Source organism: Pelodiscus sinensis, chromosome 15 (genome assembly GCF_049634645.1).
Source record: "Pelodiscus sinensis isolate JC-2024 chromosome 15, ASM4963464v1, whole genome shotgun sequence".
Lineage (NCBI taxonomy): Eukaryota > Metazoa > Chordata > Testudines > Trionychidae > Pelodiscus > Pelodiscus sinensis.
This window is the reverse complement of record NC_134725.1, coordinates 7050490-7075037: the sequence shown is the minus strand read 5'-3', so window position 1 is coordinate 7075037 and position 24548 is coordinate 7050490. Positions and strand designations below refer to the sequence as shown.

The window sequence follows — 24548 nt, the reverse complement described above, 5'->3', positions numbered from 1 at the left end:
GCCAATCTCACCCTTTTCCTCTTTCCATGCTGCCTGTTGTTACAAGCTTATTCCTCTGGGTTTCATTTCTGCCTCTCTCCCCCTCAGGTTAGCTCATGTCTTTATAAATTGGCAGTTGTTCTCATGTGCTAGGGCAGAAGCATGTGGGTGTGAGCAGGGGGGACTGTTCTTCACATTCACAAAGGGAGTTTCCTTTCCTGTTCCTCATTTACCTTTTTTATTTAGCAGTGTGTGCTGCTTTCATTTGAGGAATCCTCTTTGGGTAAAAGATAAATTGATAGAATTCACTCTGCTGAAGTTATTTCTGGCACTGAGAGAGTTGGAAGGAAGTCGGCATTACACATATATTATTATTTGGCCTTAGAAGGTTTGAGAACCCTCTAAACTCTTGGCAGAGGAATGGCTCTCTCCCTTTTATCTAAAAGCTTTTTGCTTTCCTGTTAAGTTAATTAAGCTTCTATTTTGTCTTCCTTGTACCATATTGCCAGCACCTAGTCTTTTCATCAGGATATGAGTTCAATAAGCATTAAGAATCATTTACAAAGTCAGGCTTAGGTTACTACTGTTTGTTTTCAGAATTCAATCTGCCCGTTCAATTCCATGCATTAGTGTGGAGCCAGCAATATTGGCCATAAGCAGTCAAAGGAAAATGTAAGTTAGGTTAGCTAACGTCCCTCGCATGGGAACTGCTATTAAAAAAGATATCCCACTCAGTGTTTCTTCCATGTCTTTTAACATGAGAGACGGTATGGTCTAGTGGTCATAGCCAGGAAACTGGGAGGCAGTTGTGGACTTCAACTCCATAGGTTTTGAGAGGCTCATAAGAGTTGAGCAGGTGAGAGTGGATGACGCTTTGGAGGTGTGTTAATCTAGGACGGTGTTTCTCAACCTTTAGGAGTACTTGAGAGAAGTCGGGGGGGGGAGGGGAGGTACATCAACACAACTGAAATTTGGAGAAAACTGAAATTTTGTTTTAAGTTTTACAGCACTTTATTATTTTTGTACTTTTTACACCCAAAAATTTCATCGCCCACCCAGCTATGATTAAGTTGTTTAAACAAATGTGTTGCAATGATAGAAAATTTTTGAGTGCGTCTGAAAACTGTAGGTATTGGGGGTACTTAAAAATTTTTTTAAAAAGGGGTACTTTGTAAAAAAAAATGGTGGAGAAACACTGGTCTAGGAGACTGAGCTGAATCTGCAAAATGTTACATTTTACTGCAGGTTCATGTAATCTGTGATGGTGGCCAATGGTGGGAGAGCGGGAGCCAGTGCCCATGAGGAGCTGGCTTTAAACAGGTGCCCCACGAGCACTGGATCTGCCTGCCCCTACCACCGTGCTGCTGCTTCTGATAGGGAGGCAGCAGCGCAGAAGGTGAGGGGGGCAGGCTAGAGCTGATGCACATGGGAAGCAGGCTTTCAAGCCAGCTCCCCATGCATGCTGGCTCTGTGGCCCTGCCTGCCCCCAACCCTTGCTGATTCCTACAGAGGTCCGTGCGGGGGTCTGAGCTCCTTGTGAAGAGAGGATGCTCCACATCCCATGGAGCAGCCTTTGTCTGCGGTGAACCTGGGCCCCCTGTGGACAGAGGTTGGTCTGTGGCAGATGCTCCTGTTCATGGGGGCTCTGAGTTCCCTGCAGACAGTGGCTGCTGCCACCCTGTGCTGCTGTCTTTGTATCACGGGAAGCAGCATGAGGAACTGTTTTTTAAACTGGCTCCCCTGGTGGACCAGCTCCCGCCTGCCACCCAGTGCTGCTCCACGGCGGCAGCGCTTGTCCCCTCTCTGCAGAGACTCTGAGCTGTATCAGAGGCAGCAGTGCAGAGTGCCAGGGAGCTCTCTGGGAGCAAAATGGCTGCTACCGCCCCCCCAGAGACTAGCAAACAGTTGTGTAACTGTTAAGATTTCATGTGGGTACACGACTATTCAATTATATGATATTTAACATTCCTAATTGCTATATACCATGGTCCAAATGCTATATACCATGGTCCAAAGGTGAGATGTGGGGAGCTTCAGAATTAAGTGGTTCCTGAAGTTTATCCTGTTACACCACCACACTTGTACACTGATACCTAATCCTCTTACACTAGGACCTAATCACAGTAATAAAAGTAACAGTGAAAGTCAACATTCTCCTTTGAGCAGTTCCAGGTCATATGCTCATTGGAAATCTTGCCAGCAGAGGTGTAGTCTAGAGATGAAACAAAAGCTTCTCCCTTGAACTGAGCAATGAGAAAATTATATAAAAACAGCTGGGATTAATGGCTACCTCCAATCTTCTTTGCATCATTCCAGGATTATGGGCTATGCATCACTGCAGGATGCCTGCAACAGATGATTGACATCCTTTTGAAGAAAGAAATAACACAAGCAGGTGGACAGCTAGTTGGACAGAGAAGGGGAGTGGGTAGCATAGGAGGAAATCTCCAACCCCATCTATCTAATACTAATGTAGCTAGGTATCACCCTTTATTTCTCATTACTAGTCAACAAATACATGCAGCCACATACTCAGAACTGTATCACAGAACTGAAGAGCAAGTAAGTGCTTAGGAATTAAACCCATAAGTTATATTGATTTCTGACTATCTCCAGAATAGGGATGTTAAATTTAGTTTAATCAACTAATTGACTACTCAATGGATTTTCTATCGACTAGTCAATTAGTCAATAAGCAGGGAGCTGCAGCAGGGTTAGATCCTGGCCCGGGAGCTAACCCTGCTGCGGCTCTGCCTTTTAAATGGATTAAGAGCCTATTGGGGACCCTGCATGAACCAATAATCAGATGTCCCGGCTCGCGCTACATAGCCCCTGCTGCCCTTTAGCCTTTTAAATGGACTAAGGGTCTATCAGCTCTTAATATATTTAAAAAGCAGAGGCATGTCTGGGACTAGGCACAAGCCAGGAATCAGATGATTCCGGACTCTCACACAGTCCCCGCTAACCCCCTACCTCCACTGCCCCCCCATGGAGACAGTGCTGGGGGGGCTTTTAAGCTGGCTCTCCAGAGGCAGCAAGGTGGGGGAAAGAGACTAGTTGACTAGTCCTTTGACTATCCGATAAGCTTTTGCTTATCGGATAGTCGACTAGTTGCTTACATCTCTACTCCAGAATGGTCAGTAGTAAACAGGATAAGCTAGGATTTTAAAGTCTTTGTCTTTCTCACCAACAGAGGATGATAAAAAGAAGCAAGCACCGATGTTACTAAAAGCAGCTTTCTGAAAGTTCCTATGATAGAGAAAAGACCTAATTTTACCTGTTCTAAACTCTGCTCAACTGAATGTGAAACTGCAGTTAATTACAATGGGTATTGGAGAGCCCTCTACTGGTGACCACATTGCTAAACCTACCAGCTTGTAAAATGTTTTCTATATATCTTTAGTCAGCAAAAAAATGTTACTCTTTAAATATTTGGTTTAAGTACAGGAGAAAAGAACTTTTATCCAAATTGCTAAAAACAATGCTGCAGCTGATAATTACTATCTTCCTTTGTCTTCACAGTGCTTTACAAACATGAGCTAATTAATTCTTATAGAACCTCTATGAATTGTAATATTAGCCCCATTTTATTGATGGGAAAACAAACGGAAATTAACTTGTGACCACATCAAAGCCATACAGTAAGTCAATGTGAGAAATGCAATTACAACTAGCTTCTAATCTCTAGCTTCATGTTCAGACCATTATCCCACAGAACCTCTCATTCTAGTTAAATCGGAATGTTTTTCTAGATGGAGACATGCAAATGCTGCATTCAGAAGGATCTCCGAGAAGCCAGATTGGCAAATCTAGCTTCACTACCCACTATGAAGTCTGTTTGTAGCATTCTCACATCTAGCTAATCTGCACGCATGTGGAGGAAGGGAATGTGGCCTGAAATCGCTTTTAATTTCCCAACACGAGGACTGGATGGGAGTTGGATTGGCACTGAGCATGATTTAGAACAGCTTAAATTTTATGCCAACAGTAACGCCTTCCAAGGGGCTTCAGCCACTCCTCTTTTGACCTCCAGCATACCTCCTACTCTAACAGAAGGTCAAGAATAGATGACATAAAGCTGACTATATCAGGCTACTGATACACAGGGCTTCCCAAAACCCAGGAGTGAATAGATCTCATGCTTTAGTTTGGACCATTATAAAGATAAGGGCTATCTGTAAAACTCTGAATTGTTTCAGATTTTGAAATAACCACTATAAACCCAAATTTAATCTCTAAATTTGACACTGCTACTACTTACATTTGAATAAGGCAGAAATAGAAAGAGACCTATTCAACTTACTGTATCAAAAAAACCAGCGATATTGACAAGAAGCTATATTGAAAAGGGGACAGTTTAAAACCAGCTAAAGAGAACTTCCCCACACCACAACTGCCCATAGAAGTCCTCTAGACTGATTTGTGAACCAAAAAAGGGCAGGAAGGAAGCTAGTTGGTGCTGGTTGAACTTGGGCAAATCTAATGCAGCTAATCCTTTTCTCCTCCCCATGTTATTTTATAGCTGTCAGGCCTCTGATAAAAACCTTTGCTCATTTTCTGCCTACCATAATTTTGTTTAAATTTATGGAATTATTTGGCTCAGAAATATCATGTGAGAGATTTTTTTTTTCATATTTGCATTAGGAGAGGATCCTGCCTGTCACAGTAATTTATTTTTTTTCAGATGATAAGGGAAATGGCAACATAACATAGAAAGCAGGGTTGACATATCTTAGATGACCACCAATTTCTGCTGCTCTCACGTGCATTGAAATCCTTTTGCTGATATTAATAAAAAGCAGCATGACCTTTTGGAAGGTAAGAGAGTAACACTGGGTCAAGGATACCAGTTGTTAGCATTCTAGTCCCTTTAGCAAGATCTTTCTGTCTGTTTCAGGGAATGATGGTGAGATAAATGGTTAGGAAACGTGATCTAGGTGAAAGCAACAGAGTCATGGAAGGAACACAAGCATTATGGAGGGAATGAATGTAAACACCAAGGCTATGTCTACACTGCAGGCTTCTTGCACAAGAACTGTTCTGCGCAAGCGTTCTTGCACAAAAAGTCTTACGCAAAAGTGTGTCCACACTGCCATGTACCTTTGCGCAAGAGATGTGCTTTTGTGCAAGAGCATCCATGGCAATGTGGACGCTCTTTTTCACAAGAAAGATCTGATGGCCATTTTAGCCATAGGGTTTCTTGCGCAAGAAGCCCATTGCCCATCCACACTACCTTCTTGCAAAAGAGCTCTTGCCCAAGAGGGCTTATTCCTCGTGGGGAGAGGAATAACTCTTGCGCAAGAAGCCCTCTGTTCCGATGCTTTACAATAAAGTTACTTGTGCAAGATCGCACGTGCAGTGTAGACACTCTGCAATTTTTTGTGCAAGAACGGTTGTTCTCGTGCAAAAAGCCTTCAGTGTAGACGTAGCTCAATTATGCAAAAGGAGAGGCAGAGATTCTACTTTATAAATATAATCCTATCTGCTGGCTCTGACATGGTTGTCTTCTGCTTCTGATTTAAGTTACAGTGGAAAAACTGTTTGTTTGAATTAGTTCTTGTTTTTTTCCCAGTCCTGGCCTGGCTCCTAGGTTTTCTTGGCTCTTAATTCCTTTTGGGGACTCAAGGCTCTGAATCAGGCCCATACATAGGGGAGGAGGGTCCATCATGGGGCTGATTCTGGCCAGCTGTGGGAAAGCAGAGGTGGTGTGTTGGCTCAGCCTCACTCTCTCATATTCCGGCCAGCTGGGGGAAGGTTTGGGGCTGATTCCATCTCCCCTTCCAGGAGTGAGGGTCAGCTCTGCCCCCTCATTCCTGGGGGTGTGTGAATCCATCCAGTGATTCCTCTTCAGAGAGGGCCAGAGCTCATGCTGTGCTCCACTCTCTGAGCCTCTCTGGGGAGTGGCAGTTTTCGGTGTGAGGTGGGAGTTTGAATGGCTGTTTGGTACCAGCTCTGTGGTGAGTACTGGCTTGAGGAGCACCCGGGCTAAAGTCGTTGTCAGGACCTCCAGGCTAGCAAGGGTCTCCATTTCCATGTGGTGTGAAGGGTGGCAGTTGGCTAGCTGCATATCCCTCCCTGGCTGCCTGTCAATTTAGCGGGAGTGTGTGGCAGCTGCCACATCACTCACAGCCAGTATGGGAACGAGTCATATGCAGCCTCGCTCTGCCAGAGCCTGGAACAGTGGTGACCCCCTCCCAGCCCCACCCTGTTGCGCTCACCACAGGAGAGGTCTGGTCATTTGCAGAGCTGCCTATGGTTGCACCTTGTGCGTTGATGCTTCGGGGATGGGCTGCTTCACCAAGTGAAAGGGGACTTCAGAATAACAAGGGCGTCTGCTTTGTAAGGGTTGTTTTCCCCATTTGTGCTTAGAAATTCAGGGGTGCCCTGGATGTCTGCATGGAAGGCAGGCAGGAGGGGAAGGATGATGGCATCACAATTAATAACTCTCATTTCTCACTATAACCTTTTCCAACACCTAATTAACTACAGCGTGAAAGAAGGGATTGCACGGGGCATGGAAAGCTCCCAGGAAAATCAGTATATGCCTCTGGGGACCCCTAACAAGTAGTCCAGCGAAAGAAGCAAAGACCCTGACTTGACATTCTCTTGTACTTTTAAGGTAATAAATATATAAAACAAAAAGCCTTTTCAGGCTTTACGTGCCCTAAGCAAGCAAAAGGACACAAATTGGTGGGTTAGTTTAAGTTTAGGGGTGTAACTGGTTAACCGGTAAGCATCTTACTGTGTGAAGCTTCCCAGTTAACCACTGTCCTGGCTGGACTGGAGCAGCTCCTCCCCTCCCCGACCTGGGCAGGGGAGCTGTTCCAGCCAGGCTGAGCCAACTGCTCTGCATGCTCAGGTAATTCAGGCCTGACTAGAGCAGCCCCCTGCCCATGGAGTGCTGTGACCATCCCAGCTCTTGCACTCCTCACCTGCAGCAAACTTGGCCTAGAGCAGGTTGTGCTGTAGGTGGTGGGGCTGCTCCAGCCCAGCTGGATCTACTGCGCAACACACTGGGAGATGCTCTGACCTGGCTGGAGCAGTCCCCTGCCTGCAGTGATCTGTAACCAGTAGGGTTGCCAGATGGTGTAACCAAAAATACCGAACACATCCCTCCCCCACAAAAAAAAAAAAAAACCACTGGGAAAAAATTCTGTTGAGGAAAAAAATAGGGGGAGAGACCAAAGTTTCTGAAGAAAAAGCAAGGGAAAAAAAAAGGACCCCGACAGCAGTTATTAAGCAAAATAAATAAATAAATAAATAATCAGCATGGTCTGTTTAAGAAGAGGCTTTTTTGCCAGTGGCCATCTTGTTTTTCTGTTCCAGCCACAAGACAAGCCCCTGCGGAACCAGATAAGCGGAGGGTGGGGGGATATCTGGGAGGGGTGGCAGGGTGCTGGGCCCGGTTGCTGAGTGTGTTGTAGGGTTGCCAGGTGTCCGGTATTTTCGCCTCCTGGCAGGGGAAAGAAAAACAGAAAATACTGGACATTTTAGGTGTCTGTTATTTTCTGAATTTTTTTATCAGACAGGGGGTGAAAATACCAGACACCTGGCAACCCTATTGATCAGCCCAGCCTGAGCAGTCCTAACCTACAGTGGGCTGGGCCTGGCCTGGCCAGAGCGCTCATGCCACAGGTAGGGGGACCGCTCCAGCCCACATGGGCCTGCCATGCCAGGCCTGTATGCTGGGGGTGTGCAAATGCACTCCCCATTATGGTTCCCCAAGTAAGTGTGCCAGCTGGGGTAAGGGTGGGGCTGATTTCCCTCTTCCCCCAGGAACAGGGACAGGGCTGGGCCTCACTCCTGGTGAAGGGTGGGGAATCAGCCTCAGACATCTCCCAGCCAGCTGGAGCATGGGGGAGGAAGGGTTGGGCAATGCGCCACTCCTGCCTTCCTCTGGTTGGCCGGAGCACACTTACTTGGGGGAACATGAGGGGGATGCATTCGCACTCTGGTGGTCCACATTTAAAAAAAATAACCACCCTCTTCCCCAGAAATGCCTGTGTACAGGCCTGTGAATGTCCCTTAGGAATGCCAGGAACATTAACCTGGAGCTTGTGGGGAATAGTCAGCATTGTTGATGACTCCTAGCTATAGGCAAATTCTGGCAGGACAATTTTGCAGCAAAAATAATCTGGATCACTTTAATCAGACTCCAGTTTTAGTATTGGAATGCTATTTGCCCAAATTAGGACTTCAAACTGGGGTGCAGGTGAAGAACTGTTTCTAGATAGATGGCACCCAGTTTTTTACTCTGGAACCTAGCATCACTGGGATTTACTTCTCGACCAGTCCTGTCCCATACATCCCTGACATCCAACTATTTAGTAAAAATGTCATATTGATAGAAAATACAGGTTGAACCTCTTTAATCTGGCACCCTCGGGACCTGGCCACAAACCAGAGAATTTGCTAAATCTCAAAAGCTGAATATGGTCTAGCAGCATTATCAACCCTTCCACTATTTGCTGGACTGTTAGAAGACATTTAGGGGTAAATTAGAGCTAAATAACAGAACACTGAGAGCCAGGACTAGTGGCTGTAAACAAACTTGGCAACACCCATAACAAGTGGAAATACAGCTAACTAAAACTGATAGACTACAGATATTGCCAGACCAGAGAGTGCTGGAGTAGAGAGGTTCAACTGTAAGTATGTGCACCCTTTAGAATTTGTTTTACAGGAATTAAACTATCCTTTTGGTCAACTACCTCCATCTGAGCTGACTACCAGAGCAACCTCCATTCATTCATATCAGAGTGTTTTGTTATTTTGCAGACTATATTAGATGGTCCAGATAATCCAGAACACTGGATGCAAACTTCTTTCAGAACTTTCAGGAAGTTGTGGAACAGATCTCAGAGCTGTTCTTAAGCTTTATAACTGATCTATTTTAGGGCTTGAGCTGGGATGTTCAAATATGTATCCAACCTCTATCTGTATTTGATATGCCATCACTTGGAGGAACAGAAATCATGTTCCTATATTAGGCTGCCTTCCTACTGAATTTTAATATTTGATGTTTTGGACGTTTATTTTGCTTACCATTCTATTCTTTTACCCATACCCAGTTCCAGAGAAGTAGTCTGCTCTTCCCTCTATCCTTAGTACTGCTTCTAGTTTTAAAGTCTCACAGAGGTAGCAGTGTTGGTTTGTAACTTTAAAAACAACACATAGTCCTGTGACACCGTATCACTCACACTCACACACACAAATCATGAGCTTTCATGGGCAGAACCTACTTCTCAAGATCATCTCACTTGAAGAAGTTTTTGCCCACAAAGCTCATGATACTATACATATTTTTGTTAGTCTCTAAAGTGCCACAGGACTACTCGTTACTTCTAGTTTTGTCATTTCCTATTCATTGCTACTAAGTCTTTGCTGTATTAATGCTGGGTGATTAGTCTGCTGCACAGGAAATGTATGTTTTTTCAGGTCTCTTCCATTCAATAATATTCTTTTCAGAGGCTTCAACTTTATTGCTCTAAAGTCCATTTCCTACACGTAGTACACTTTAAACAAGGCTAAATTACAAACAAACAAGCCACCAAAAGAGAAGTTGCTGCAAGTTCATGCTATGATTAGAAAAGAAACTTGAAGAGAACAGTTCAACTATGTGACCTTATTCAGGAATTGGATATGGCACAGACTTGCTGCTATGTTTTTCCCTACAGTTTGCAACACACACAGAAAAGAACTTGCTTAAATCCAAAACAAAGCTAGAGCTCTTCAATTTGTTCCCAGGGCTCCAGCAATAGCACAGTTAGGAAATGTTTTCCCAGTTCATACCATTCTGGGTATTGAGATGAAAATGAGCTAGATACAACACTGATTTTCCATTGTGCATTGTTAAATACCTGCAACCTTCTGCCCAAGATGCAGATGGAGTGAGTCTTTATATACACATCAGTCATTATTATCAACTGTATAAAGCACTGGGGAAACAAATATTTCCTCGAAAACTAATTCTCCAGACTCTTGGTCCTGGACATTCAGATAGGACTGCACTGATGAGTGTAATAGGAAGAATTAGATAAAACATATTGTGCAAACTTCTGTCTAATTTTTAACCAATTTCATTAAGCCAGTGTCATTCCTTTGCTACATTTGCACATATTTATTGCTATTTTTTTTTTTTTGGACAAAGGAGCTGTGACCCAGGAATCTCAATACAAATTGGAATGAGTATGCAGAGCTTATAGGTGTCTCTTGGGTCTGACATACATTCTATGTCAGTGGTTTTTAAACTATGGGTCATGACTCAGTAGTGGGTTGTGAAATGTCAGGCACTGGGTCTCATTGCTGCAGAGGGATCAGGTGACCAGTGGAAGAGCTAAGGCAGGCTACTTGCCTGTCCTAGCACCATGGACTGTGCAGCAGGCCTGACTCCTAGATGGAGGTTGGAGGGGGGAGAAAGTGCACAGGGCTAAGTGCACTGCCTCTGCCTTGAGCACTGGCTGGGAACCTGCTGCTGACTGCTTCTGGGCTACAGCACGGTCTGTGGTGCCAGGAGAGGCACAAAGCCTACCTTAGCACTCCCACTGCACCACTGACTGGGAGCTATTTTGAGTAGGCCTCTCCTGCTCCAGCCCTGACCTGCACTCCCCCAAACCTGGAGCCCCTCACAGCCCAAAGCTTTCATCCTCAGCCCCTCCCAGAGCCCACACTCTAATCAAATTATGTTGGGTTGCGAGCATCAACAATTTTCTTCAACTGGGTCTTGAGGGAAAAAAAAACTTTGAAAATCATTGTTCTGTGTTCACCAAAAAGTGTTGTGAGGACTCAAATGAAAGCCAGTGTCACACAGGCCATAAATAAAAGTGTGAAATGTATGTACAGATACTATATAAGGAGTTATGTATAAATACAGAAAAAAAGTTATTACAGTCTAAGGGGGAAGAGGGGAGTTAATCACAAGCAAAGGTAAATAAACAGCCTTCCTGTCAGAGGAGCGCTATGTATTTAAGAACCTGTTTTCATGTGAAATTAGTATTGTCTTATTGACAATGGGTCTTCCATTACTAGTTTGAACTGAATGCAAATACAGGCAGTCCCCGGGTTACATACAAGATAGGGACTGTAGGTTTGTTCTTAAGTTGAATCTGTATGTAAGTCGGAACTGGCGTCCAGATTCAGCCGCTGCTGAAACTGACCGCCAGTTCTGACTTACATACAGATTCAACTTAAGAACCCCAAGCTTCCCCAAGTCAGCTGCTGCTGAAACTGATCAGCGCTGATTCCAGGAAGCCTGGGGCAGAGCAACTCTGCCTCGGGCTTCCTGTAGTCAGCGCTGGTCAGTTTCAGCAGCGGCTGACTTGGGACGCCTGGGGCAGAGCAGCTGGGGTGCTGCTGGGTTGCTCCAGTAGCACCGCTCCTCGGCACTACTGGACCAACCCAGCAGCACCCCAGCTGCTCTGCCCCAGGCGTCCTGATTCAGCCACTGCTGAAACTGACCAGCAGTGGCTGAATCAGGACGCCTGGGGCAGAGCAGCTGGGGTGCTGCAGGGTTGGTCCCGTAGTGCCCAGAGCGGGTGCTGCAGGACCAATCCGCAGCGCCCCAGCTGCTCTGCTCCAGGGTCCAAAACAAAAGCCTGGTCTGCTGGGGGGGGGGGGCACACTATCCGCGCCCCCCTCCCCCCCCCCAGCAGACCAAGGACACGGGGAGCAGAGCAGCAGCGGCAGCGGGGTGCCGCGCCTCTGAGGCTTTGCTCTGGCAAAGTCTCAGGCGCGGGACCCTCCCCCCCCCGCGGCTGCGGCTTCAGTCCTGGTGCCTGTGGTCTGCTGGGGACCGTCCCCAGCAGACCACAGGCACCCGGTCTCAAGCGGCAGCAGCGGCGGATCCCGCGCTTCTGAGGCTTTGCTCTGGCAAAGCCTCAGAAGCGCGGGAACCCGCCCGCTGCTGCCGCTTGAGTCCCGGAGCCTGTGGTCTGCTGGGGACGGTCCCCAGCAGACCACAGGCACCCGGTCTCAAGCGGCAGATCCCGCGCTTCTGAGGCTTTGCTCTGGCAAAGCCTCAGAAGCGCGGGAACCCGCCCGCTGCTGCCGCTTGAGTCCCGGAGCCTGTGGTCTGCTGGGGACGGTCCCCAGCAGACCACAGGCACCTGGTCTCAAGCGGCAGCAGCGGCGGCAAAGCCTGGCAAAGCCTCAGAAGCGCGGGAACCCGCCCGGTGCCCCAGGTCTGCTGGAGACGGTCTCCAGCAGACCAGGGGCACCGGAGCAGCTTACGAACGGGGCTTTCTCGCCCCGGAGCTCGCAGGTAGCAATCCGCTACCTCGACCTCCGGGGCGAGAGCCCCGTTCGTAAGTCGGGGACTGCCTGTAAAGGGTTGTGGGACATCAGAAAGAAACTAACAGAGAAAAACAGTGGGGAGGAGGGAGAGAATCTTATCTGGTGCTACAGAACAAAGATCTGCCAGATCTTGGTATATTGGCACCATAGAGAAGACACTCAGGCTGCCTTCACTAAGAAAGTAAAAGGACAGCAGTTTTCTTCATGAAAACGGGGTCTCAGCCAGCCATGGTTGAAAACATTAAAGACAACTTTGGGTGAGAGAAACTACTTTAGAGGTTAAACTGCAAAGCAACTTTTGTCTCTAGAAAGCAAGTTATTTTGCTTTACGTGATTTAGCCATTAGTTTCCTATATTCTTACTCAGTATTATCTGACTCTCTGTTTTGATAATATATTTATAGTGAAAACAAGAATAAATTTAACGAAGCAAAGTGATAGTCCTAAACTGAATCTTACAAAAAACCCTTTGTTTAAGTTTTTCCTGTTACAGACTAACTTGGGTACCCCTCTGAAGCTTTTGAATCTTATAAGTTGGAGCATACTGTTTCTTTAGGAACAGACTACCTGGTAATTGTGTGAATTTGCAGCAGATAAGGGGGCTGAATGCTGCAGGGAATTGATTGAATATGCAGGGATTGATGTGTGTCCAGAGAGAGCAAGGCCTGGAAAGTAGTATGTTGCTGCTAATGGCAGGTGATTTTAGGGCCTGACCCAGATCAGAAAGTGGTGAGGGGCCTCATGACCCCTTGGGTACCTCTGGGAAGCATCACAGGAGAGCAGGTGAGGGAACAGGAGTCTGCAAAGTTGGTATTTCCAAATGCTGCTGGGAACTCAGATGATCCCTGGATTCTTTTGTTTAGATTAAAAATTAACATTAGTTACTCTTCAAAGGCAAATATTTAAGAGGTTTAATATTTAACTTACATTAACATTTGCTATTGTCAGATTTTTCAAGTGCTGTGTGTTGCCATGTTTTGTAGGAGACATGTAAAGAAAAGACTGTCATAGTTTTAATCTATTAAGACATATGTAACAGTCCCTTGACTCTATCTCCAGTCTTCTCATGGGAACCAAAGGCTTACACATTATTCATTTCATAATAACACCTAGAAGCAGAAAGCATGGCCAGAAGTAACTGACTCTGGTGGGAATAATGAGGTTTAAACAGGATGGCCTCTTAGTACATACTAAAGGAACTATCCTTTAGTCACACCCACTGTTCTTAGTTGCAGATTGGTGTTTAGATGGGGTTTGGTATATTACCTCCTTACTTTGTTTGAGCTGTCCTTTGTATGATAGATTAATTCTCTCTAGATCTGTGATGATTTTCCAGTGATAACTTAGGTCTCAAAGCCAAACTGAGAACTAAGTTAATCATTACAATGTCTGTCTCCTGTATAGTGTCTCTTTGCTATTAATGATACACACAGAATAACAGAACTGGAATAAACCACAAGAGGTCATGAAGTCCAGTACCCTACACTCAAGGTAGGGCCAAGCACCAGCTAGACATCATGAGATGCATGACATTTTCTGTAAACTCCTTCCTTCCCCTGCCCACACAGTGGCTTAGATTACTGGGCATTTTAGCAAAAAGTATTAATAGTGTGTGGTGCTGGTGCTATGGTAGCCAAAAGAGGGATTAGAGCAGGGGTCTCAAACTCTTAGCCTGGAGGGTCGTCTGGGGCCTAAGCACTTACCCAGTCGGGCCTGTAAATATTTTGAAAAATATATTTAATCTGGCCTGTGCAGCTGCCAGCCCAGGGGTGGGTAGGTGGCACACAGGGACTCGCCCTCGCAAACAGCTCCCAGTAGCTCCCAGGAACCTAGCTCCCACATAATCCTGCCGCTTGGTCTGAGAAGCCGTGCTGGCTGCCTCCTTCTCGATGTGAACCATGCTGGCCAGGGAGCTGCCAGAGCAGATGTGCTTCTGAAGCCAGTAGAGCGGGGCTGGTGGGTTTCACTTTCGATTACCCCCAGTGGGGGTGGGCAGGTGGGATTCCTGCACAAGGACACAGATGTTAGTGGGGGGGCCAGGTGGGATTCTAATGTGAGGGTGTAGATGTTAGAGGGGAAGAAGGGCATTCCAGCACGAGGGCACAGGGGGAGGATTCAATTCCAGGATCCTGGTTTCTGTCTGGGTTACTGGAGATGGGGCGGGGGGGGGGGGAAAGCTATCAATTTATATGTACTGTATTGTCAACCTTCTTACCCCATAAAGGAGAATAGCTTCTTGTAACTGCAGATAAAAATACGCTTGGGAATCTTTTTATTTGGCATCTGGTGTTTGAGGTCTTTGTCTGACCTTGGGGTACGTTTTCTAGCTTTTCTCCAAAAACCATCAGGCCTATAGTCTTTCTTTAAAAAGAAAAAGAAGGCTGGACTTCTCTTCTAACGCTGACATGCATCAACAAAGAATCATAATCTACTCAGTCACAACTGGCTAGTAACAAGAGAGAGGTAGCAGAAGGAAGCCACTACTCTAGCCCTGCTGCACAGCGAATGGTGAGGGGCCCTCAGTGGGTATTAAATTCCCAGAGGGTGGTAAGTGGGGCTGGGTGATGGGGGTGGGGTGGGGAGGGAGAGCACACCAGCCAGCTGGAGGGGTTGGGAAACACAGGGGCTAAGTCTACACTGGCATGATTTTGCACAAGAACTCTTTTGTGGAGAGTTCTGTGCAAAAACTCTTCCAGAAGAGAGCGTCTCCACTGGCAAGAGAAGTGCTTTTGTGCAAGAGCATCCATGCCAGTATAGATGCTCTCTTGTGCAAAAAAGCTCTGATGGCCATTTTAACCATAGGGCTTTCTTGCGCAAGAAATTCATGTTGCCTGTCTACACTGGCCTCTTGTGCAAGAACAGTTGTGCAAAAGGGCTTATTCCTGAGCGGGAGCATCATAGTTCTTGTGCAAGAAGCCCTGATTTCATACATTAGAATGTCAATGTACTTGTGCAAGAACTCGGGGCCAGTGTAGACAGGTAGCAAGTTTTTTTTTTTTTTTTTTGCACAAGATCAGGCCAATGTAGACACAACCAGGCAGAGTCCTTACAGAAGCCTTGGCCTGCTGTGAGGATTCTAGAATCCTAAGGCTGGCAAAGACCTCAGGAGGCATCAAATCCAGCTCCCCGCCCAAAGCAAGACCAAGACCAACCCCAACTCAATCAGCCTGGCCAGGGCTTGGTCAAGCTGAGACTTCAAAACCTCCATGGACAGAGATTCCACCCCCTTCCTAGGGAACCCATCCCAGTGCTTCCCCCTCCACCTGGGGAAATAGTTTTTTCTAACCTCCAACCTAGACCTCCCCCACGGCAGCGTGAGACCATTGCGCCTCGTTCTGCATCCCTCACCACTGATGTGAGGCCCTAGGGCTACATCTAGAGTGGCATGATTTTCCGGAAATGCTTTTAACGGAAAAGTTTTCCGTTAAAAGCATTTGCGGAACAGAGCGTCTAGATTGGCACGGGTGCTTTTCCGTAAAAGCACTTTTTGCGGAAAAGTGTCCGTGGCCAATCTAGACGCGCTTTTGTGCAAAAAAAAGCCCTGATCGCCATTTTCGCGATCGGGGCTTTTTTGCACAAAACAAATCTGAGCTGTCTACACTGGCCCTTTTGTGCAAAAGCTTTGCGCAAAAGGGACTTTTGCCCGAACGGGAGCAGCATAGTATTTGCGCAAGAAGCACTGATTTCTTACAGTAGGAAGTCAGTGCTTTTGTGGAAATTCAAGTGGCCGGTGTAGACAGAGGGCAAGTTTTTCCGCAAAAGTGGCTGATATTCCGGAAAAAATGGCCCGTCTAGACACAGCCTGGGTGCGTGGAGTCGGAGCGCCCGGGGCAGGGTCACGGAGCCGGGGGCCATAGGGGGCCTGCTCGGGCTTGTAACAGGGCTGCAGAACCCCCCCCCTCCCTTTTTGGGCAAGCATCCCGGGGGGAGGGGCTGCCGCGCGGGGCGCTGGTTCCAATCCAGGCTGGGGGGGGAGGGGGCACGGGCTCTCCTCAGAGGCAGCCTGGCGCCACAAGCCGGGGGGGGGGGGGGGGGGCGTGTCCCCTCGGGTCCCATGTCGGGGGGGCGTGGCCTGGCCGGCGCTCAGGGGGTAACGGTCACTCAGCCTGGCCGGGCCGGGGCAGTCCGCTGGCGGCCGCCGTCGCCTCGTCCTCGGAGCCGCCATGGCGGGGGGCCTGGACTCGCTGGAGCGATGCCTGGAGCAGCGCCTGCCCCGCGAGGAGCGCGACGAGGTGAAGCGGCTCCTCTACGGGAGCCTGGGCAGGTGCGGGCCGGACTACAGCTCCCAGCGGCCCCTGCGGGGCGGAGGCCGGGGATGCCCCCGGGCGGGAGGGAGCGGCGGCTGAGCTCGCGCCGGGCGGGGTGCCGTTGGGCGCGCGCGGGCCTGGCGGTTGGCAGGCGCGAAGCTCGCGCTGCGGGCCGGGGAGGGGGGAAGCCACGCGCGGGCGCGCGCTCCTTGATTCCCGTTGCCGTTTCAGGAAAGTGGACCTGCCGGCGGCGGCGGAGGCGGCCGCGGCCCAGCGGGACTTCGAGCTGCGGGGCTGGGGCTTCGGGGCGGCGCCCGAGCAGCTGCGGCAGCCGCGCCTGGTCCGCCTGGGCCTGGTCCAGAATAAACTCCCCCTCCCCACAGAGGCCCCCGTGGCGGAACAGGTACGGACGGCAGCACACCCCGCCGCTGGAGCCGCCCTCCCCGCGGGCCTGCAGCGCCTCAGCTGGAGACCCGCTCGGGCCAGGGAGACCCAGCGCCAGCCGGGAGGATTGTGTGGCTGGAGTCCGTGACCCTTGCACCCATCCCCGGGGCCGCCCCACAGAGCGAGGCTGGTGGGAGACCCTGAGCATTCAGCGAGGGGGTCTTCCCTAGACCCCGGGATTGCCAGCGCGTCCCTCCCCCAGCGAGTGGAGACCTGGCTCAGGCTGAGGGGCAGTGCTCTCATCCGGGGAACCACTCACCTCAGGGGGCGGAGAGCATCACCCCCTCGAGCCCTCTGAACTACATTGACTGGAACAGGAGTGCAGAGGAGACCTTAGGCTGGGCTTGTGTCACCTCACAAATCCGCAGCCCCCTTACGGTTGCTTTGTCCTGTGACTGTAGAGGTTCTAATGGCCTCTTGCATCAGATGTTTGCACCTCATATTTAGCAATCTGTTCCATCTTGGGCTGAGCTGTGACACTGAGCCCAGTCTACATTACAGATCTATATCAGCAGGGCTTGACAATTAATGTAATCTACTCGCCCATGGCGAGTAGATTACAAGCTGGCACAGCTGCGTGGTGCGGTCGGCGCATGCGCAGCACGCCGAACTGCGCAGCTGGCAAGCCCTGTATATCAGTATAATTACATTGCCCAGGAGCATGATAAATCCATTCCCCTTTGTACTACTGACCTTTGGTTCCCCTCTTCTGGTGTAGAGAGCACTGCGTAGATGGGAGAGCTTCTCAAGGAGGGTGGATTAACAACCTCATTCTCTGGTCAGCATGGGAGCATCCTCACTAGACCCGAGGGCTGTGTCTACACTAGCATCCCTTCCGGAAAAGGGATGCTAATGTAGACTTTGGAATAGGCAAATCCGCGGGGGATTTAAATATCCCCCGCGGCATTTGCATTAACATGGCTGCCGCTTTTTTCCGGCTCGGGGTTTTTGCTGGAGAAAAGTGCCAGTCTAGACGTGATTCTCCGGAAAATAAAGCCTTTTCCGGAGGATCTCTTATTCCTACTTTCAAGTAGGAATAAGAGATCCTCCAGAAAAGGCTTATTTTCCAGAGCATCACGTCTAGACTGGCGCTTTTCTCCAGCTTATCTCCAAGCCGGAAAAAAGCGGCAGCCATGTTAATGCAAATGCCGCGGGGGATATTTAAATCCCCCGCGGATTTGCCTATTCCAAAGTGCTACATTAGCATTCCTTTTCCGGAAAGGGGTGCCAATGTAGACACAGCCTTACAGTATCACAGCTGCGTTATTGCTTGTGAGGACAAGCCCTGGGTACCTTTCCCAGACCTGAAGAAGAGCTCTGCGTATCTCAAAAATGTGTCTTGTTCTGCAACAGAAATTTTTCCAATAAAAGATATTACCTCACCCACCTTGTGTTTCACATATCACATCAGTTCTGCATTCTTGTGTTGTCTGCTAACAGTTCTGAGGTCTAGATTACATCTTCTGTGTATTGTTTACCTATTGACCTGGCTAAGCTATTTGTAATTTTAATGAAGCTAAATAGTTGCTAGCTTTCTAAGCTAAAAGCTGTCAGATGAACAAGAAAAGTCTCATGATCAGAGAACAGAAAGTTGATGATTTCAAATGCAGGGTTGTTGATTTATATAAATTAAATACTCTCAAATTCTTTATAAAGCAGTAAGTCAAAGGTCTTAGGGAAGTCTTTTGCCAGATGAATGACATCTTTCTGTGATACAAGGTGCACACTTTGCAGATTTTTATACAACTTGCATCTGAAAGTCTTTTTTTTAAGCAAAATGAAGGCAGATTTCATATTTTTGAAATATTCTGGACAGATGAGTCTGTTTATAAATAGGGCAGAAAGTTTTTTTTTCCAGATACTGTGTTTGGAGGGATTACTTCTCACAGAGAGAGTAGTTCATTTTTTGTTAGTCAAGTTCTTGCTTTCTCAGCCAAAAAAAAAAAGCCAATTGCTGCGCTTTGTCATGTGGACACTTGTCCATTAGAAACTGGCCTAAGACCAAATCATTTTAAATGGTGCTACACAGCTATTAGATCTGTCTGGTCAGTATTGATCTGGGTGGGGTTTGAGATGGATACATACATGAATGGGTCCAAATCTTATTGAAAGTGCCCCTTGGCTGTTTTTAACTAGAGTTCTCCAGTGAGAAGAGTTCCCGTGTAAAGATTTTTAACTAATTAAAAAAAAAACTGTCCATCACTGATATACTGGTTGCTTCTTATAAGGGATGCACTAAAACATGTTTTGAGGGTTAATGTCTTATACTGATTGAAACATGTTTACTAACTGTGTGTGTGTTGTGTGTGTAAATTACAAGGCCATGGGATAAGAGGGAAGGTCCTTTCTTGGATTGAGAACTGGTTAAAAGACAGGAAACAAAGGGTAGGAATAAATGGTAAATTTTCAGATTGGAGAGGGGTAACTAGTGGTGTACCCCAAGGGTCAGTCCTGGGACCAATCCTTTTCAACTTATTCATAAATGATCTGGAGAAAGGGGTAAGCAGTGAGGTAGTAAAGTTTGCAGATGATACAAAACTGTTTAGGATAGTCAAGACAGAAGCAGACTGTGAGGGACTCTGAAGATCTCACCAAACTGAGTGATTGGGCAACAAAATGGCAAATGAAATTTAATGTGGATAAGTGTAAATTAATGCACATCGGGAAAAATAACTCCACCCTCTCTGAGGCACCTGGTGCTGGCCACTGTCGGTAGACAGGATACTGGGCTAGATGGACCTTTGGTCTGACCCAGTACGGCCGTTCTTATGTTCTTATGTGTTTGTGTTTTGCATTTCTTAGACTAGCACAAGCTTCTCTCCTTAGGCCCAGAGCATAGAATGAAAGGGGCTTGTCTGCATTTCAGAAGTAGCCAGTCTATGGCCATTCCCACCTTTTGATCATCCCATGATTCATTTATCCAAACATGAGAAACAGTCCCACTGATTAGCTGTAGGGATGATGGCCTTCTAAACCTGCTCAAAGTTGTCAAGGATATGCTGCCCATTAGTGATGCAACATACTGCTCTAACAAGCATTTTGTCAGTTCCCAAATACTACCAGCTCTGGCTGGATATTTCAGGGGAAGTCCCGGAATTTACATGTACTAGCATGCTGCACAAATATCTATTCAGTAGATTGGCCCAACCAATGGTGATATTGTGCTTACTTATTCACGTGATATTGCTAAGTGTCACATATCAAAACAGCTTCAGAAAGGGATGGGTTTTTTGGGGAGAGGGGTTGTTGTAAGGTTTGTAGGTCTCTCTATTGCACGTGTAGGGACTATAGGCCAGTTTTTAAAAAAGTTATTTAGACATCTAAAGATGAAGATACATGTTTTTAAAAATCCCACAAGCCACCTACCTGCATGTTTAGACACCTAAAGGCCTTTTTAAAAATACCCTAACTCTTCAGGGCCTTATTCTAGAACCACTGTTAGTGCTGAGCAGTAAGTTACCATACAAGTATTCTTACTGAAATTAATGTGACAAAGTGCCAACCAAGGTATTACTTAATATGAACAAAATGGCAGAACCAAAATCTTAATGTTACAAGTGAATTATGATGTATGAGTTTTATAGAGACAAATTTCTTGCAACTAGGTGGCTGCATTGCATGGACGAATAGAGGAGATTGTGGAGGTGGCTGCAATGTGTGGGGTGAATGTAATCTGCTTTCAAGAGGCCTGGAGTGAGTATTTTCTGTAGCTTCTTTGAGTCCAGATTCTCTGCCTTTAAAATTCTTAAATGTATGGAACTAGTTGATTCCTCTCCACTTTAACAAATACCCTATCTAAAAAAAATGTTCTGCGGCAACCATGAAACAAATTCCAAGGTACTGCCCATTGATCTTAATCTTTATTTTCAGAAGAATCTTAAAAGTCTCTGTGTTGTCAGAGTTGTGTGTGTAGGTCCCATGTAAGTCTGCAAAGGCCAGGCCCTCATCTCAGCAATGCTTTTAGTTATACTTTCTGTTTGTTTTCTTTCACCTAATCTCTTTTTTCTTCCTTGGAAGTTTTCTTTCATTTAGGAAGATTCTCAACAGCAGAAAAGTAGCATTTAATAAAAATGGAGGATGTGTGGGTTTAGAACTGACCAAAACCAAAATTGAAGGACTTTCTGGGTTATTATTGTGGAAAATATGACTTAGGGCAGGGCTACTCAACACGTGGCCTATGGGGGGGATCCTTTGAACATGGCCTCCACTGGGAACATGTTCCACAATGGCGAGGTGTCTCCCAGGCAGGATGAGTATTGAAAGATGCAAGCGGATGGGCTGGCTGGAACAGATGGGTACAGGATGTTTGCGTTTCTAGCCCCCAGGGAGGAGTTGCTGGGGCATTGTGGGAAGTGCCAGCCGCTTAGCCTTGTAGGCAGAGCTTGAGTGGTGCTGACTGGCTCATACTGGCCATGTTTGAATCTGGCACCACGGCCGGGCAGCCCTACCTCCATCCTGCACGGAGCAATGGACTCCCTTGTAGAATTTCAGTCCTGCTGGGAATCCAGGATGGCGCTCCCGGGCACTTGTCCTTTTTTGCCTCTTGTGTCTGGCCTCACTTTACTAGCTCCCCACCTGCCGCAGGTTGGAGCACTTTGTCTTGGAAACTTCTTTTTACAGTAAAATCACTCCAAGAAACACACAACCTGAAGCTTCAAGCTAAACACCCGAAATACTGGTATACAATTTTCTTTTTAATAAGAAGCATTAAAATGGCAACAAGAGACACTTGTTGGATAAACACAGGATTTTGAACCCTGTTTGGGAGATGGAATTTACTTTTGCAGAGATAAATGGAAAACCAATATGTCTTCTTTGTCAAAAGAGTATCGTGGCGTTGAAGAAAACCTGCAATGGCACCATGCATCTTGTCACCCTGAATTCAAAGACTTGTATCCACTTGACAGCAGTTTAAGAAAAACTAAGATACATTCCTTACTGGGAGATTTTCATACTCAACAAGATATGTTCTGTTCGCTAGTTAAAGACAGTGATGCCGTTACAGAAGCCTACTTCAAAATGGCTTTGCCCATAGCTAACTCAAAAAGACCTTTTACCCAAGATGAATTGATGAAGCAGTGCTTCTTCGAGTGCAGCAAATCACTTTTTGTAGAATTTAAAAACAAATAGGATATAGGTAAGCAAATATCAAAACTGCAAGTCCCTGATTCAACTGCAGTAAGACAAATTGAAAGCAATGCAGGCGATCTGTTTTCCAAATTGCTAAAAGATATTGAAAGCACTGAGTATTTCAGTCTGGCAATGGATGAATCTACTGATCATTCAGACATATCTCAGTTCATAATCTGAGTGTGTTTTTTCAATGGTAAAAAGTATGTCGAAGAACTGTTTACTACCTTTGATGGGTCAAACTAGGAGAAAGTATGTTTATTCTGCGCTGATGGCATTTTTGGAAGGTCCAGGAAAATGCATTGATTTGGAGAATCTTACTTTGGTAACAACTGATGGCACTCCCTCCATGATTGGAAAAGAGAAGGGGCTAATTGCTGAAGAAAAATACACAGTTTCCAGATTTCTTTTCATACCATTGCATTCTGCACCAAGAACAGTTTTATGCAGTAAACTGAAGAGATGATTTCTCAAAAGCACAATGCATAGAGTCACAAAAATCATCTAACTTCATTGTTGCAAATGCCTTGAAACATAGACAATTTTGAGCTTTAATTGAGTACAAAACACAGTATGGTGACTTGGCAATGCTTGCAGAAGTTAGATGTCTGAGTCAAGGCAAAGTGTTAGATCAGTCTCCTGTATGAGTGTTTTTGAAGGCAAAGGATCGCCAGGATTTAGATGAAGAGACATTCCTGCTAAACATGGCTTTTCTCACTGATATGACACGCCATTTAAATGCACTCAATCTTAAACTTCAAGGCAAAGAAAAGAACTTGCCTTCTTTGATGTGGGTTGTTTCTGCATTTAAAACAAAATTGGCTCTTTTAGCTGATCAGCTTCTTGAGAAATACTTAACTCACTTTCCCATCCTCAACTTGCAAGTGACACAGCTCAGTGAACATGCATCTTTTTTATAGAGTACATCTCAGAGCTGAGAACCAAATTTTCTTCTCATTTTCTAGATGTCAAATGCCTGAAGACCGTCCTTGAATTTACTGAAAATCCATTTTCAGTCGAGGTAAAGGCAGTCTCACCTTCAGCAGTGAGATTTGGTGTTGAGAGGGCCATGTTTGAAGAAGAAATGACAGAACTGCAAAGCAATAGTATTTTAAAAGCTAGGCATTAGGAAGAGGACACTGAAACATTTTGGATGATCTATGTACAGGAAGACACGTACCCTGCATTACTGAAATGTGCCAAAAAAGTACTAATTTACTTTGGGTCTGCATATGTCTGTGAAAGTTCATTCTCCTCCATGGGAATCAAGTCAAAACTGCACACATCACTTACTGACAGTCATCTGACCAACTGTCTCTGTGCTGCTACAACAGAATACAAGCCTGATGTGAAACAGCTGGTGAAAAGTTTTCAGACACAATCTTCACATTGATTGTACTTATACTTCAGTAAATTCCAGTACTGTACTGACAGTTTTTGTTTGATTTGTTAAAATTGTGAAGCCAAAACAAAAAAGGAGTAAATATAATGGTCTTCTGCTGTTATGCGTTTTAGTGGTTAAATTCCTGTACTGTCATTACTCGTTAAAAGTGCTGTCATATGGGTGGAAATTGGGTCAATATTGCATTTTGCAGCAGAACTGACTAAAATGGGGCCTGCATGTTGTGTAGTCTGACTTTAAATGTTTGTATTCATGCCCGTCAGTGTGAAAGAAGCTATCTGCATATATTTGCGTATATATTTGCATGTATGTGCCACCACACTTAAGTTGTGGTCCTTGGTATGTGCTGTGAGTATCATTGTGGCCCCTGAGGCTTTCAAAGTTGAGTAGCCCTGTCTTAGGGCATGTCCAGCTTTTTGGTGTCAAAATAAAGGGTACACATGACAATGTGACTTTTGTTGGGAAAAACACCCAGTTTTGGGGACAAAAAGCTTCCACTCTATGAGAAACTTTTTTCTTTTCTTCTCTCTTTATTGTCATGAAAGGAGCAGATACCTTTAGGGGATCCTCTGCCCCTTGTGTGATAGAGGGTAATCTTTACTTTTCATTTCACCCTACTATACTACCTGATCTCTAATCATAACCACTTGTCTTCTGGCCAGTCACACCTGTCATTTCAAACTACCAGGTATTCAGCGTGGTTTCTTAATTGAATGAATGTTGCTTCATTACAAGGGTCTTTGCTTCATAGTGCTGAATGCCTGAGTGACACTCCTTTTCCTAAGAAATTAAATTCCTACTTGAGGAGTACGCGAAAATTAGATCCTGGTCTGCTGCATATAACTAGTCTTATGCTGTCTCTGTGAGAATGCAGCCTAGAAAATCTAAACTTTAGAAACTCCTAAATTAGTGATGTTAGCATGTACCCATTTACATGATTAACCAATAAGTCTGGGCTCATTGGTTAATCCTAATGGTTACACTCGCCCCTCTTCTCCTCCCCACCCCCCCACCTTGTTTCCTAAGTATCAGAGGTAGAAAGGTGGGGGAGAAGCG

General features: G+C 46.2%; 1 protein-coding gene across 3 annotated transcripts in view; it reads left to right on the top strand.

The window, feature by feature from the left end:
* Positions 1–16362: 16362 nt before the first annotated feature.
* The window catches only part of UPB1 (beta-ureidopropionase 1), a 62542-nt gene continuing 54356 nt past the window's right edge, over positions 16363–24548 (top strand). The window contains exons 1-3 of one of the 3 annotated variants that reach the window (XM_075897990.1): positions 16363–16533; positions 16748–16919; positions 20566–20653. In XM_075897990.1, the coding sequence (XP_075754105.1) occupies positions 16433–16533; positions 16748–16919; positions 20566–20653 (361 nt within the window). In that variant the 5' untranslated portion in view covers positions 16363–16432. The remainder of the gene's footprint in view (positions 16534–16747; positions 16920–20565; positions 20654–24548) is intronic. The other 2 variants (XM_075897988.1, XM_075897989.1) reach the window with 2 other exon arrangements.